The sequence below is a fragment of the Micropterus salmoides genome, unplaced genomic scaffold (assembly GCF_014851395.1).
Source record: "Micropterus salmoides isolate LMB-PRFRI ecotype aquatic unplaced genomic scaffold, ASM1485139v1 Ms_hic_scaffold_1549, whole genome shotgun sequence".
NCBI classification, from domain to species: domain Eukaryota; kingdom Metazoa; phylum Chordata; class Actinopteri; order Centrarchiformes; family Centrarchidae; genus Micropterus; species Micropterus salmoides.
In genome coordinates this window covers 4,214-19,908 of record NW_024040651.1, presented here as the reverse complement: position 1 = coordinate 19,908, position 15,695 = coordinate 4,214, and the positions used below count along the sequence as shown (strand labels likewise).

Below are 15,695 nucleotides of genomic sequence, written 5' to 3'. Positions count from 1 at the left end.
CATTTATTTCTAGTTTAATGTGGTCTACATGTAAAAAAAAACAACCCAAAACAAAGCAGGGAAATCGCCCATTTGTGCATTTTCACCAATAGAATAAAGTTTTCACAAATCTTAAACTGTGTTTTAAAGAGACATACTGGTTTTTGATCTGGACCTCATAGACTGTTTATAAAAGGTTTACCTTAACTTCCTCCTTAAGCTTCTCCTTAACTTTCTCCTTAAGCTTCTCCTTAACTTCCTCCTTAAGCTTCTCCTTAACTTTGCCGAATCGGAGCGTCGTCAACGCCTACTAGTGAGCGTATATTTTGCGCATGCGCAGCTGTAATTGTAACGGAAGCGGCACTGCGGCGCTCACGGCTCGGCTCTCTGACCGACACTTGAATGAAAACGCACTGATTTCGATTTAAAAAATGATGAAGTTTCTACCTAAACTGCTGCTGCTACTGCTGTTAGCCTTCCCGGCGACTATCCTTATCAAAGGTAAGGCTCTGATACGGCTGCTCAACAGGAGGGACAGTGTTTAATCAACGTTAGCAACTAATGCTACTAGTGTTAGCTGTAAGAAAAGAGGAAGGCCGATCTCCATGACATGTGCTAACTGAGAGTGTAACTGTGCTTAAAACAATGACTCGTCACTCTTTAGAGGCATGTCTGAAGTATTTTGCCTGTAACGTTTATTTATATGAATGTTTAATTGGCATTGTGTGATCAATAGTTAGCTACATGCACGCAGTTAATCCGCCTGCCTAAACTGACGTGTCCTTACTGTCTGTTAGCCGTTAGCCCGGGAGCTACGTGGCTCTGCTAACGTGCTAACTGCCACTCAACAGCTTCCTGCAAACGTTTAAAACTTAAACACATTTGTATAAAGTCTGAACTCGTCAGTAACTCTATATAAATCGACAGTAATCAATACACACTGACAAAAGTTGGATTAGTTTGGCTAATTCCACATGTTAGTTGGCTAGCTAGCTGTAACAGCTAACGGCTCAGCTCAATATCACTGTTAATTTTTTAAATGGCAACTAACTTCATACAAGTCAATTTATACAGCCAGTGCATTTATAATTTAATTATGTCCTTAAAACGTGTTATTTGTAAATTTGTTTTTGATAGCGCCCTGGTACCAGATGGGCTTTAACATCAAAATGTTGGGAAGTATCAGTGAGTTTAGTTTATTCACAAAACATTAACATACAAATACAATCATAAGTAGGAATGCAGATTTGTGAAAAGGGACACCTCGGTAAGCTAGAAGCTTGTATATAGGAGCCCAGACACTAAGCAAAGAGTAGACATGTATTTGAAGTACAAAACATATTGTCTAGATAAATACTACACATAAATAATGCAGTAGTAAACAGTATGATTTCTAACCTTTTATACAGAAAACTGTAAGAGCTAAACTACCCAGTGGTCCCATGAAACGCCAGTCTAGCACTGGTTTAATAGGTAAAATACAGTAGACTAGATGGGCTTTCACATAAAAGCATTGATTTATCAATAAGTATATAGATTTAGTATGAATTTATTAAAGGATAGGTTCTTGAGATGCATCATCTCATTTTCAAGAGGGTCCTATTTAAAGTATGTGCCAGAGGGAGCAGTTGTAGCCTACATGATTAATACTCTTATTGGAGCTGTAGGTTATCTGGTATTTCCTGCAGATGTTGTGTGAAAAAACAAAGCTACATGGCTAAAACGTTTCTAAAGAAAAAACACATTGAGCAAATGGTGTAAAAAATAAAAAATGATGCACAGGACTTCTATTTTTTATTGTAATTGTGCAGTAGGAGTGGGCAATATGGATGAAACTCTCTGTCATGGTATATCTAATTGTGTACAACTATTTATGTATTACCTCATCATGGATGTCAGTGTTTTGCTGACGCAGTGAATTAAATGCTTGAGAAATCAAGGCACTTTCTCACAGCGTTAAAGCGTTGCTGCTCACTGAAGTGCAGCGTTGCCCGCATTGATCTTATTCACTGAGATATTAAAGAGAAAGCTACCAGAGTAAAACAGTGGGGGAAGATCTGAAGTATAACAATGTATATTGTCACTGAACCCTAAATGGGAGTGTAGATAAAAACTGATATTTAAAGCGACCTTTCATCTTTTACTGTGTGCAAAAGCTTTATGGGCGAGCATTTTTCACACATTTAATGCTCAACGTTATTTCAAATGTAGTTTATGTATAGTCTCAAGTTTATTAAGTACACCTGGCTAAAACTAAAGCAGTCTGATAAAACTGTCCTACAATAAATCCTCCCTTTCTAATGAAGTGCATAAAGTTCAGTTTTAACTGTTTCAGAGAGGTGTTGTTTCAACTACAGGGTCTGTTTAGAGGCTGGAGTTTGTGCTGTAGCTAGGTTTACCTGACACTTTGGCTCCTGTGAGTATGTCGGGCTACATTTAGTCAAAATGTGTAAAACAAGAAATCTACGTTTCTAATTGTTGTAACTGTGCGACAGTAAAAAAAGACACATTTTATACAAAGACATGTAGTGGACAGAAATCACATCCAGAAAATGTGAATCTGAGCTCAGCAGCTAACCGGGGGTTAAGTCCAGTCTTGGGCCTTTACAGCATGTCATCCCCTCTCTGTAATGTACATCAAAATAATAAAAATAAAATAAAGCTTATATATTAGGGGTGGGCGATATGGCCACAGTTTTCTATCACGGTAATATGCAACTCGACATAATGGTAACGGTAGATATCACATATATATAGCAGCAGTGTTTCCCCGGGGTCGACTGCTTGACTTCTTGTATGTGTATATAGATGTATGTGGGTGAAAAAATAATGTACAGTTTTAAACCTGAAGCCCAAGATGATGTCCTCCCCTCTAAAACGTGCAGATGAATGATGGGAATAATGCTTGTGTCTTTGTCTCTGTAATAAGGACCTTTCAGTCAAACCTCTCATCGACTCTGAAGTCCCACCCAAACATCCTTTATCATGTGGAATCATGTTGAACCACAGAAGAAAATTACAGTCTTACAGACACTTTTTGTGATTTTTTTTTTTTTTTTTCAGCTGCTGCTTGTGGCAAAAAAAATTAAAGAGCCAACAAATTGTTTTACCTTTAACTTTCCGTCTATCGTCGAATAAATTACATGAAAAGTCATTTTAATGAAGGTCGTGTTATAACGATGTTCTTCGTTTCTTGTCTATCAGGCCCAGAGGTGAGCGCCCAGGATCTGACTGAGGATGAGGAGGCTGAGGCTGTGGATGAAGATGTCGTGGATGATGTGACGGCAGAGGACGAGGACGACGAGGCGGAAGTAGAAGATGACGAGAATGCGGAGCTGGTGAGTGACGTGAGTGATCCCACCAATTTATCAATACACCAGTGTACTATAATACTTCCTGACATTACTGAAGCCTTATCACACGGAACAGAGTACTGAAGTTAGAGCATGTGTGAGCTTTTCCTGAGGGACATATGTGAGCTTCTATCTGTTAAAGATTAGTCAACAGACTTCTTGTTGAAGCAAAACTATTTGCTCATTTCCAGCTCGTCTAAAATGATGATTTTCTGCATTTTATAGGTTTTTAAATAAAACAAAGTTGTGTTTTGACCAAACAAGACAATTAAAGATGTGATCTTGAACTTGGGGAGATAATTATGACGCGTGTTATTTACTAAATAAACTAAATAATAAACCAAAAAGTTCACAACCGATAAATTGTTAATGAAGGTAATCGTTACCACTTTTTCATTGGAGCATTAAACCCCCACTGCCAACTAGTGTTTCAGCGGTGCAATTGCAGAGTGACGCAGACAACAACACACAAGTATAAAAGCTCACGACTGCGTGGCTACGTGTGCAGCCTGTGCTGTAGTGTACGGCATAGACTCGACGCAGAAGTATAAATCGGCCTTTATCGATCAGCTTATTTGAAGTACTTTTATAAAATTGAGTGAAGTTAAAAACAACTGAATGAAAATGAACAAGTGAGGCTAACGCTGAGTGTTAGAATCTTATATACAACCCTAAGATGAGGCTCATATATATATATATATATATATATACACTGAGCTTTAACTGAAACTTAAACTTGTGTGTGTTTCTAGACGGAAGAAAAAGATGAAGAAGAAGAAGCTTTGGTTGGAGAGGTGAAGGCTTCCCCCAACGCTGACACCACCATCCTGTTTGTCAAAGGAGAAGGTAGCTTTCTCTAAAGACCTCGGTAAAAGGTTGTTGGCTGATATTTTAGACGTCTGCTTTGTGTGAACTCTCCACGTTTCTCTCCAGACTTCCCTGCAAACAATATCGTCAAGTTCCTGCTCGGCTTCACCAACAAGGGATCCGAGAACTTCGTTGTGGAGTCTCTGGACGCCTCTTTCCGTTACCCACAGGTACGAAAACACACGGGACACTTCCCTCCCACAAGAACCCTGTCTGACTTCTCAGCTCCAACTGGCAAAGTGTGTCTGTGCAGCTCTTTCTGACTTGGTTCTGTTGGTCCCTGTCAGGATTACCAGTTCTACATCCAGAACTTCACCGCTCTCCAGCTCGGCATTGTGGTTCCTGCCGGCAGACAGGCCACCTTTGAGTACTCCTTCATCCCAGCAGAGCCAATGGGAGGGCGGCCGTTCGGACTCGTCATCAACCTCAACTATAAGGACGGCAATGTAAGGAGAACGGGCTGAAAACAACTCGTCTGTTGAGTTCTTCTGCTTGTTTTTGAGAACATTTGAAGGCTTCTTTTATAATTAAATAAAGAAAAAAGGTTTTGTATAAAAACATGTTTGTATTCCTCAAAGTGAGATGTTGGATAGCGAAGTACCGAACATATTGTGTGATGACTTTAAAATTGTCAAACATAGAAATAAACCACCCATGTCTGCGACGGAGCACTACCGCCAACATCGTACTCTTAATATCCTGGTTTCCTCTTTAATTCTGCTTGTTAAACTCTTCAGTTTCTCTAATCAGAACCTGATGCATGCAAGTTTGTCAAAGAAGACGATAAGGAGGGCAGAGTTCACCACTGATTATAGAAGGAAGAATAACCGATAACTCCGTTTGTCTGTCGTCTTGTTTTTCTTACTTCTCTTCTTCTCTGCAGGGAAACATTTTCCAGGATGCCGTGTTCAACCAGACAGTCACCATCACTGAGAGAGAGGATGGACTCGATGGAGAGACGTGCGTTTGTTTTTATTAACTTCACTGATGTTCTGCTTATTTATAGTGCTTTTCTTTGAGATTTTTCTTCTGCCTTCCTTTTATTCCATCTGTTCCTCTTCCCTCCTCCCAGGATCTTCTTGTACGTCTTCCTGTCAGGCCTCGGGCTGCTGGTCGTCGTGGGCCTTCACCAGCTGATTGAGTCCAGAAAGGTACAAAAAAACAAACACAGTAATGAGCGCTGTAAAAAAGAAATCAGATGTTTAGAACAATGAACCAGCTGTATTTTTACAGTTTGTCCAGGAACAATGCTAAACATTTAATGGCTGACGTAATGGAATTGTTTAAACTACAACAAAGAAAGTTTTTTTTTTTTTTTTTAATCTGCAGGTAAACATGGAGGAAGTGTTGAGTTTGCATCAGAACACGTGAACGTACACGGCAGGTTTCTTACTCTCTCTGTGTGTTTGTGCCCGCAGAGGAGGCGTCCAGCTCCAAAGGTGGAAATGGGAACTTCGAGCCACAACGACGTCGACCTGAGCTGGATCCCCCAGGAAACGCTCAACCAGATCAGTACGTATGCTTCACTCCCTGCACTACAAACGTCCCGTGGACTCGTCAGCTCAAACACCTGCTTCTGTTTTCTGCACCTTCGTACACCCAGACTAGATGCTCCACCTCTGTGCAATCTTTAGCTTTCAGTCAATGTGAAAATAAACTTTATTGTCAAATAAACGCAAATAGTCAAATTAAAAGACTTAAAAGGTTAGGTGGATCTTTTTTTCAGTAACTACCGAACTGTCTTTATTGGATAAGCTGGTATTGAACACCTGCTCAGATTCTCAGCCTCGTTGATTTAGATCAGATATTTTTGGACCAAAGTACTGAAAGATAAAATAAACATTTACCGATCAATCGTTTTTTAGCTTCAGACTAGATATAAACTGATTAATCAGGCTGGTATCTGTTCTTTTAAGGTCATCGACTGATACCTCCGCTCACGAGGTCGATAAACGTATAAAGTCTGTGGACACATCTGCAGCAGCCTCGTCAGTGAGCTGCTGGTGAACGATGCTAGTTTGGAGCCCGAGAGGTCCTCACTCATCATTATTCTAAATATTAACACGTTTATCCTAAATGACAGCAGCTCTAATCTAACAGCGTTACCTGCTAGCATGAAATATATCTAGTCATAGAGAATAATGCAGCTGAATGACGTCACTTCAGACAAAATGTACCTCACTGTTCCTTAAACACCACGTTCTGAAATCACAATAGTTCAGTTGTACAACCAAGATTTGAGTGTCTGCAGCCAAAAAGCTCCTTAATCGCAAACACAACTGAGTAACCAGAGAATCAAAACAAACGATATGAACGTTTTATATTTGAATTAGTTGCATTAAAAATATTACAGGTTTCAACAACTGTTTAAAGCACAAGACATTATAAGATGACTGTTTATATTTTGCTTTCTGCTTTTGCCAGTAATGATTACAGAACTACTTAATGATTAAAATGTTCAGTGATGAAACAGACCTGTTGAGAATAACGAGGTGTTGATGTCGTGTCCCGACACTGAAACGTGTCTCGTGGCGCTCGACGTGTCTTTCCTCTCAGAGACAGCCGATGAGTCTCTGTTCTCTTCCTGCTTCGCCTGTTTCTGAATGAATTTAACCTCCACTGTGCATGAGGGTCACTCACTCTCTTCTTTTTCTCTCTCTGCCTTCCTCGCTGTCACGTTTTCCTTCGTCTTCAGTGCAGAGTCGCAGAGGTGAGGTCTGCTTTGCGCCGTGTGGGTGATGTGTTTAAGTTTGCAGTGCTGCTGATGTAGGAGTGATGATTCTTTAGGACATTAGCCACCCTCCCTGTAACGGTGCAGATGCTCTGATCGAAGTGTTTCGACAGTTCTCTCCCATCCCAGTGCAGAACGCATCATTATATATTTATTCAAGTGTGTTTATAGACATGAAATCTGTCTATTAACAACAGGATATGTTCAGTATTTGGCTTAACACAAAAATAATTTTCTCCTGTTTGAGAATCAGAGCATCTCCACCTCAAATCACTAAAAAACAATAATGTGTTTTTAATATTTGATTTTTGTCTTTTAGCCTGATACATGTAGACGTATTGACCCCTCCCCCGCTCTTCTTGATGTCCTCTTTGTCTGTCTCGTGGTCCGGCCACAGCAGTGAAATCATCTGCATGTGTTTGTGAAATATTTGGTAACCGGGCGAGCTAACGGCTAACACGTTAGCTACGGTGGATTTTTGAATGAAGGCTGACTCAGGCGGCTGAAGCCTCAAATTGGCTACAGATAAACTTTAGAATATGTGAACAGGAGGAATTATTTTAGCAAGTAAAACCTGTTTGAAAGCTCTTGAGAGACTTTGAGAAGTTACTCTTCACCTCAGGCCCTGTCCACATGTACACAGGTATTTTTTTTGGACCTATGTCCGCACGTAAACCTCCGTGAGGTTACTGAAAACCAACCTTTTTTTAAAACTACTGCAGACTCTGCTCGTTGTAACGTTTTTGTTTTGCTAACTTTATATTATATTAAAATTCACACTCAGTGTTTCTCCTTCTTCTCCAGACAAAGCGTCTCCCAGAAGATCTCCTCGCAAAAGGAATCAGAAGCGCTCGGTCGGCTCAGATGAGTGACAGGCGCCTAACTTCACCTGCCCGTCTACACGGGAGGAGGAGGAGGAGGAGGAGGTGGTGGTGGTGAAGGAGCGCTCTCTGCCCTCTCTGACGAACTTTAACCAGTGCCAAGCACAGCGTTGGCTGGCTCTACTTTCAGCTTAAAAACTGTTGAACACACACTCACACACACACACGGCCTGTTTAGTTTAACGATTACAGTTTTCTGACGCCGTCACAGGGGAGAAGTGAAAACAGGCGTGTTGGGATTAAAAGGCACGTACGGACGTTTTTCTCTAAAGGTTGTTGGTTTTCTTTATGATTATATTTGTTTGTTAAAGCCTTAGTGAGATAACTGCTGATCATTGTGAGACAGTTTGATGGTATTTCTTTTTTTTTACCTCTCACTCTGGTGTAGGGCTGAAACCAAGAGAGGGTCGATCAAATAGTCGGCCGACAAAATTCATCAGCAACAGTTTTGTTAGTCAAAGACAGATGGCCATTAATAGTTGGTTCTGACCTCTCAGATGTGTCTCGTGACGGAGAACTGAGTTTCTTTGGCTTTAGAAATAATCTGAAGACTCGGGATGGCGGGACTTGTGATGGACATTTTTCACTATTTTCTACATTTTAGATGAAATGATTACAGTGTTTAGCAGCTTACTTGATGATGGAAATAATGGTTTAGGTGCAGCCCTACTCCGGTGTGTAACGGAGCCACGATAACGGCAACAAGTACAGTTTTTGTTTTGTTTTTCAGTGTAGTTTTCTCATTTTGTTTATACTGCACACCTATTGGGATTTTTGTAGCGTGTCTGTTGTGATCCAGTACCTCTGTCTCTGCTTTCCTGCTTTTCCTTTTGCTACCTTCTAACCGCACAGATCCTGAGGAAAGTCAGATATCTGCTGTCACAGATTCACACACTACTGACACTCCTTCTCTAAAGGACTCAGTGCCGTCCTCCTGTTCATGTGTAGCAGAGTCGAGCGCTCTTAAGGACTTCTGTGAGCCCCTTTGTGCAGGTACACAATCCTGCAGACGGCACGAGGGAACATTTCATATTGTTCGTTGTTAAATTTGGGTGTGACACAGGCAGCCAAAATAAACTGTCAAAAACAAAATTAATGGTGCGTTAACATAAACACTGCAGAAATCACTGTTTTCTGTTCTCTGACGACGGTTTCATTAGTTTAACTGCGAGGCTTCAGTTCACCTCTGAGCTTTGTCCATTAATGCTGTCTTCAAACACACAGGAGGTTCAGCGTTTCAGTCATGTGCCGGACATTGTTTTGCTCCTGGTTGGAGATTCTGTGATTGTTTTGAACGTCACATTTGCGACTAAGAAGAACAGCTGAAATGATGAGCTGATTAGTTGATTGACATTAACGTAATTGTTCAGGTGAAAGTTTTAAAAATTTCCGATGTCTTAAATGTGAGTATTTACTGGTCTGTGATAGTAAATTGAAAGTCTCTGGGAAACTGTGATGGGATTTTCTACCATTTTGTAAAAGATGAAATAAGAAAACATTTTGCAGATTAATCAATGACCGTAATAATTAGGAAGACCATGAACAAGCTCAGCGGTTTGGTTTCTCCACCTGAAGAGCAGCAAGAATTTTATTTCAAACCCTCGACGTGTGCCTGTTTTCTACTTTTCTGTTTGTACATTTGTTTACTTCTGGCTTCTCTTCTCAAGCAGATTTTTTTTCAAAAAACTATTCACCAAATTATGATATTTTTGTTTGTTTTCTTTGGATTGTAAAAATGTTGAACTGGCTGAAGCACTGGTGTAAATACTGGCTGATGGATGATGACCTGAGGGCAGAATTATCGAGCTAATTTATTTGAGCGACGGAGATGGAGGGGTGGAGGTTGTGCACTGTTTATTTTACCACTAGGGGGCGACACTGACTCCCTCTGCAGGACTCTGGCTGTAGTTCCTGTACTGCAGAGTGGTGTCATTTAAAGCTTTGTGGTTCTGAGCGTAACTTAGCTCAGTGTTTAAACCGTTGAAATTTACAGAAGGAGACGCGTGCTCCAAACATTAACAAGCTTGTTGCTACTCGTACGTCCACACTGAACTGATTTTTGGGTTGTTTTTTTTTTCTAAGATGATGGGGCTGTCATTCAGAGATAAAAGCTTATACTTTTATTTGCTTTTAAAATGTGCAGGAAATAAACTTTGATTTGCTATAGGCCTGGCGAGTGTTTCTTTATTTGATAATTGTTTTAAGTTACTTTTCAAGCAAAAATACTAAACATTCAAACATGATAACAGCTTCTCAAAGGTGATGTGCTGCTTTTCCTTGACACATTTCATGGTAATTTAATACGTGTTTTAATTGTTGGTCGGACAAAACAAGGAATCTGAAGATGACACTTTAGAGACTAAATTGAGGTAATAATTCTCAGATCAAGCAATAACAAATAATAGTTGAAACATGGTTTTATTATGGATCTTTAAACATTTGTTGAGATATAGAAATTTAACAAACTTGTATAGGAAATAACTTTTTTTTTTAAATGCTACAAAACAAGAAATAGTTAAGTAAAAGACAAAATTATATTTAAACATGCAGTAAAAGTTCAACTGTAAAATAAGAGGGTCCAGGCTCCTCGGGTTCAGGAGGGCTCTTTGGGGTCAGCAGGTCAGAAATATAATGCAAACCAAATCTACACTACCTCTTAAATGTTTCAGAACATCCCCATTTTTCTACTTTTCTAGAAATTCAAGTCCAGTATAAAATGGTACAAAAAGTTAAAAACATTACGTCACCAAAACTGACATTTTCAGATATAAAATTAAAGGGGCTATATGTACATTTTTCAATAAAATTGCTTATTAATAAATCAAATTTTCATTGCTTTGTTGTCAGTGGGCTCAAAAGTCACTTAGAAATTAAGCACGCGTCTGTTCTCTCTGTTGCTTGCATCAGCCACTATTCTGCTATAAATGTGAGGACACCGGTTCCAATTCAGCCCTGAGCGTCTCTCACACTACAGCGACAACACGGCAGCTAACGACATGCAATCCACTAACACCACAAAACAACCGTCTCACAGCAAAACACAAGCTCCACGTAAGGATTCAAAACAACAGTAAAGCTTTATGTGCTGAAGCCTATCAGACCAAACGGGTTCAGATGATGTCTAGTAAAAACAAAGTGAGCATTAGCAAAGCTGGAGAAACACAGAGAAAGTCACGTTAGCTCGCCGGCTAACGCCAAGCAGTTGCTAATGTTATCCGGTGCAAAGTTATATTGCTTTCCACATTACTTCAACACCAAATGCGACTCATGTTACTATCCTGTGTACCACTGTTGATTTAGCCTGCAAGAATGGATGTAACGGTAAAAAGCAAATGTGGAGCGATTTGATTTCCTATAGTGAAACAGCCACGAGCAGCCAGCTAACACTACTTTAGCTCGGACCTGCCGCTGTTTCCTTCATAACGTTCAATTTAGATTTATTGTGGTTTTACCAATACTCAGGTACACTTTTCGCCTCCTCTCAGTCGCTGTAACTAACGTTAACCACAAACTATACAAAACTGCAACAAAACGGGGAAGAGCCAACAAGTAACACTACAGTAAAGTTACATACTGCAGTTAAAGTGTTATAAAGTGTGACATATAATAATTATAATTACTAATAATATTCAGTCCAGCTCCCTGCTGTTGTGTTTTCCAGATTTTGAGAAAGGAGAGGCTTGATCCAATAAAAATTAACAAAAGGTTTAATTACAAAATTGCTGAATTTCATTTTTCCCCTCACATGGCTTAGGACCATAGTCATTGGTCGTTCGGTAGGTTTCTTCTTCTGTCACCCAATTAGGAAGGGTGTACCATTATTGAGTTACTTTTAATCAGAGAAAAGAGCGTTGATCTCAGACGTGAAACCCCCCCTTCAATCTACAGGAACAAACGGTCTTTGCTCTAAACTAATCATACAGAACAACGGGGGTTGTCGCCACAATGGTCGATACCCAATCTAATGAAACCGTTAAAACAAAAGAATCCTTCTGGCACTAATCAAAGAGGTGTCAGTTTTCTTCAAATCACAAAGAGGAGACAAACAATGGTTTAATCAACATTCTGATGCAATCGTCTGGCCTAAAATCCAGCAGTTTACATTTTAAGAAAGATAGAAAACACAGAAATACATTTGTAAAAAATTTCAGCAACTTTTCAAACTCAACACTACCCGTGTCGTTATCATCCAATACATTTAGCTCTTATTGCTGAGCCTCAGGTGAAAGATACACAGATAGTAAAGATAGTTACTGAAAAGCAGCAGGCGAGCTAACGATGTAGCACGTCGGCTAAATGCAGTAAATTTAACGTTATCATGTAACAAGCATGGATTAGTTCAACCTCAAGCTGTTATGAAAATATTACTGTAATGTTGCAGTGGGAGTTTACCTGAGTTTCCAGCATGTTGTGTGAAGCTGTCTCCCTGTCTGTCTATAGCCCAATAGAGAGCATATGGTGATGGGGCAGTGGATAAGACACATTCCTTTGGTGTGAGCGACCTGGGTTCAAATCCACTGAGAGACACCATTGTGTCCCTGGGCAAGACACTTAACCCCTAGTTGCTCCAGAGGCGTGTGACCTTTGACATATATAGCAATTGTAAGTCGCTTTGGATAAAAGTGTCCGCTAAATAAATAAATGTTAATGTAATGTAAGCCACTCCCCTTCCGGTGGACCGCCATGGGACCTTATTTCGAAAAAATATTGTACATTAGTCAATGGCGAGGGACAACAACTATTTTGATCCCATTTGAATTGTGCTCTGAATTACTGTCAATTTAAAAGATAAATTCAGTCAAGAAAGTCGCAGTTTGATGTAAAACTGTTGAGGTATAAGACTGTAAAAATACATAATTACAAAGACCACAAACCCAAAAGTCACGTATGTGACTTCGTAACTGTCTCAATGACTGAAGCGAACGTCAAAAAGCTTAAATGAGAGGATGATGTGATATATGAACCAAGAGTCGTCGGATTAAACACATCAGGTGATATTTCTGTGTGGAACATAACTAAGTAATCCAGCTAGTAGCAACCAAGCAACGAACGTTAGCTAGCGTTACTGCGCTAACATGTTGGTGATGTATATTATGCGAGACGAGAGTTGTAGTTCACTGAACGGTTTTCTCACAAAACATGTAACTTCACCGTTTTACGACAAACTGCGACTTTCTTGACTTGCAAAATTATATTTAAAATTGACCAACATCATGTGTGTAATTCAGGGCTCAATTCTAATGGGATAAAAAGATAAGTTGTCTCTCGCCATTGACTACTACCGTAGATAGCAGACGCTCCTCTGGGCAGAACAGCTTTGGCCTGGAAGGACAGGTGTGCTAGAGCCCAATAGTCAGGGCCTGATACAGTTTTTTGTGTTGTTTAATATCAGTTTGTAATGATAATTTGAATAGTTTGTACTTAAGTTTCCTTGTTGTTTGTATATTTAAATTTTTATATATTTTTGCAATAATTCACACTTGCAGTACTGCACTTTTCACTTGTCTGGTGAAGAAATAAATTGAAGCACCAGGTGAAGAACTCCTGAGTCCATGTCTCCTCCTTCCACCATGGGGCTAAACATTACAAACAGAGCCTGAACAAGCCGGTGTTTCTGCGTTTATTGCAGGATTTATGTATGAAAACGTTGTGTTTTGGATTATGCTTGCTCATGAGTTCAAGCGAGCACACATACGAGCACACACCTGGTTGCAATCTTAAAACTACTGAAAACTCCATAATGCCCCCTTAATAGTGTCATTCAATGTTCAATATATTGCATGATCCAGTATTATTACTCTATATGTCAGACATGAAAAGGAGGGAGGTTAGAAAAGCACAGAGTTGCTTTATGAGCAACGGTGGAGAAGAAGCAATATAATATCATCAGGTACGCCTACCTACAGAGAACAAGAAAAACAAAGTTCACCACAGTGTATTAGCCTATAACAGAGGTCACTAATAGGCGGAACGCGGTCTGGATCTGGACCCAGCCGCCTTGCTCTGCGGACAGCCGATTTATTATTGAGAATAACTTCCTCATGACGGAGAGTTTCTGTTTTAACCAGTGTAGCTTTCGTAGCATTTACTGTACTGCAGGGGTCGGCAAATTAGTCTGGCATCGGGGCATTTTTTTCAAGCCGTTAGGCCTAGCCTACATAACGGGCCAGAACTGGCAAACTCGTGTACACATTTAGCTCAGTCGGTAGTGTGTGTGCTTCCTGTTGGGTTGAATGATCGATCCTAACATACTACGGATTTCTTTCTCCCTTGTTAAACAAATTGATTATAAGGACACATTTGTACATGCTCACAATAAAGCCCGTGCTGCAGTGTGTGTGTCCCGGCGTTTTATCTGTATTAATAAACCTACGGATGCTTATTTTCATTTCACTGAGGATGATAAGGGGAATCCAATCACATGTTTACTAATGGCTTTTTCAAAGGTGTGTCAAGCAGGCCAGAGACTCTTCTGAATGTCCTTCACAACTTTGCAAATTAAAAGTTCTCAGTAAACTCAACATGAAGCATTGCTGCAAAAAAACGTTCTCTCACTTTTATTTTGAGGCCCAATCACTTAAGAGGAAGATATTCTGTGAGTAATTGTAGCTGTCATTTTATTTTTTATTTATTCTGCTACCAAAGCAGTCTGGCCACGAGCCAGATGTTATTGCTGGCGGGCCGCCTATGGCTGTAGGCTTCTGGTTTAGCGGTCCAGGAAACTCAGACCAATTTCCTGTGTTCTCATGTCTCATGATGCTGATCAGCCAATCAAATCTAAGAAAGAGAAAAAAGATTTTACATGGGTTTTAAACAAGAATGTACAGATTTTTACATGTACATTCCTCCCACGGGCAGTTCAGAACCAGGATATCTCATAGATCTCCAATCCTAGCTGGCAGGACAAACTAGAGCTCACGTTTCCCACTGGACAAGAGAAAGTAGGAGTGGTAGCGAAGAGGAGGCATTACAGCTGTTCATTTGTTAAGATGTGTTGAGTGTTTATTATAAAATTAGTTAAGACTACACTTCATCACTTCAAGCTACTTTTTTACATTTTTCAAAAAATTTGGCACTTTATTTTAGTTTACTTAAATTTACAATTTATTATTAGAGTAGTTATTATTTATTATCCGTCCAGTTTGATGTGAAAACTGACTGAACATTTTCTTGAAATATTATTTGATTTGACATTCTGTTGTTGACTTAAAACATATGTTGATACAACTATACGTTATGGCACTGAATGATAACGCAAGTTAGTCGTTATGATGTTCCGGACCTTTGCTTCGGGAAATTTTTAATATCCCTGGCCTATAACATTACAGTAAGCGCTCAATACAAAACCCACAATTCAACCACCAATTCTGCTAATGAGTCCTTATCTCAGTTTAAGTCTAACAAAGTCCATCTCTCAACAAAACCCTTTTCTATATCCCAGCAAACTAACAAAAAAATAATGTTACTCAGTTTGAGGTTCAATGCAAAAGTTGGCCAACAAAAATAAAGCCAAGTGACACCTCCCGCATCTAATAGACAACCTAAGTAATTCTCAGACAACACCCACAGAATGAATTCAGGTGTTCCAATCACTTCCATGGCCACAGATGTATAAAATCAAGCACATAGGCATGCAGACTGCTTCTACAAATATTTTTGAAAGAATGGGTCGCTCTCAGGAGCTCAGTGAATTTAAGCGTGCTATCGTGATAGGTTGCCACCTGTGCAATAAGTCCATTTGTGAAATTTCCTCACTACTAAATATTCCACGGTCAACTGTTAGTAGTATTATAATAAAGTGGAAGCGATTGTGAACAACAGAAACTCCGCTACGAAGTGGTAGGCCACATAAAATCACAGAGCGGGGTAAGCGCATGCAGAGGC

At 39.8% G+C, this 15,695-nt stretch overlaps 1 protein-coding gene across 4 annotated transcripts; it reads left to right on the top strand.

Annotated features, from left to right (window-relative positions):
- The first annotated feature begins 315 nt into the window (after window positions 1-315).
- LOC119904802 (translocon-associated protein subunit alpha-like) lies at window positions 316-9,979 on the top strand. 4 transcript variants are annotated; one of them, XM_038721480.1, is made up of 10 exons: window positions 316-480; window positions 3,184-3,317; window positions 4,085-4,178; window positions 4,266-4,369; window positions 4,487-4,645; window positions 5,083-5,159; window positions 5,272-5,350; window positions 5,618-5,711; window positions 6,895-6,909; window positions 7,735-9,979. In XM_038721480.1, the coding sequence occupies exons 1-10, from the start codon at window positions 411-413 to the stop codon at window positions 7,800-7,802; spliced, it is 894 nt and encodes a 297-aa protein (XP_038577408.1). In that variant the 5' UTR covers window positions 316-410; the 3' UTR covers window positions 7,803-9,979. The 4 variants fall into 4 exon arrangements, with proteins under 4 accessions (XP_038577408.1, XP_038577407.1, XP_038577410.1 ...); XM_038721479.1 differs by having other exon boundaries at window positions 3,184-3,326; XM_038721482.1 differs by lacking the exon at window positions 6,895-6,909 and having other exon boundaries at window positions 317-480.
- Window positions 9,980-15,695: the final 5,716 nt, after the last annotated feature.

What these genes read in the sequence shown, in the direction of transcription:
- LOC119904802 (XM_038721479.1), top strand. Translation starts at nt 411, where the DNA reads ATGATGAAGTTTCTACCTAAACTGCTGCTGCTACTGCTGTTAGCCTTC. An exon ending in GGCGACTATCCTTATCAAAG is followed by an intron (nt 481 to 3,183) that starts GTAAGGCTCTGA and finishes CTTGTCTATCAG; the next exon opens with GCCCAGAGGTGAGCGCCCAG. An exon ending in CCTGTTTGTCAAAGGAGAAG is followed by an intron (nt 4,179 to 4,265) that starts GTAGCTTTCTCT and finishes GTTTCTCTCCAG; the next exon opens with ACTTCCCTGCAAACAATATC.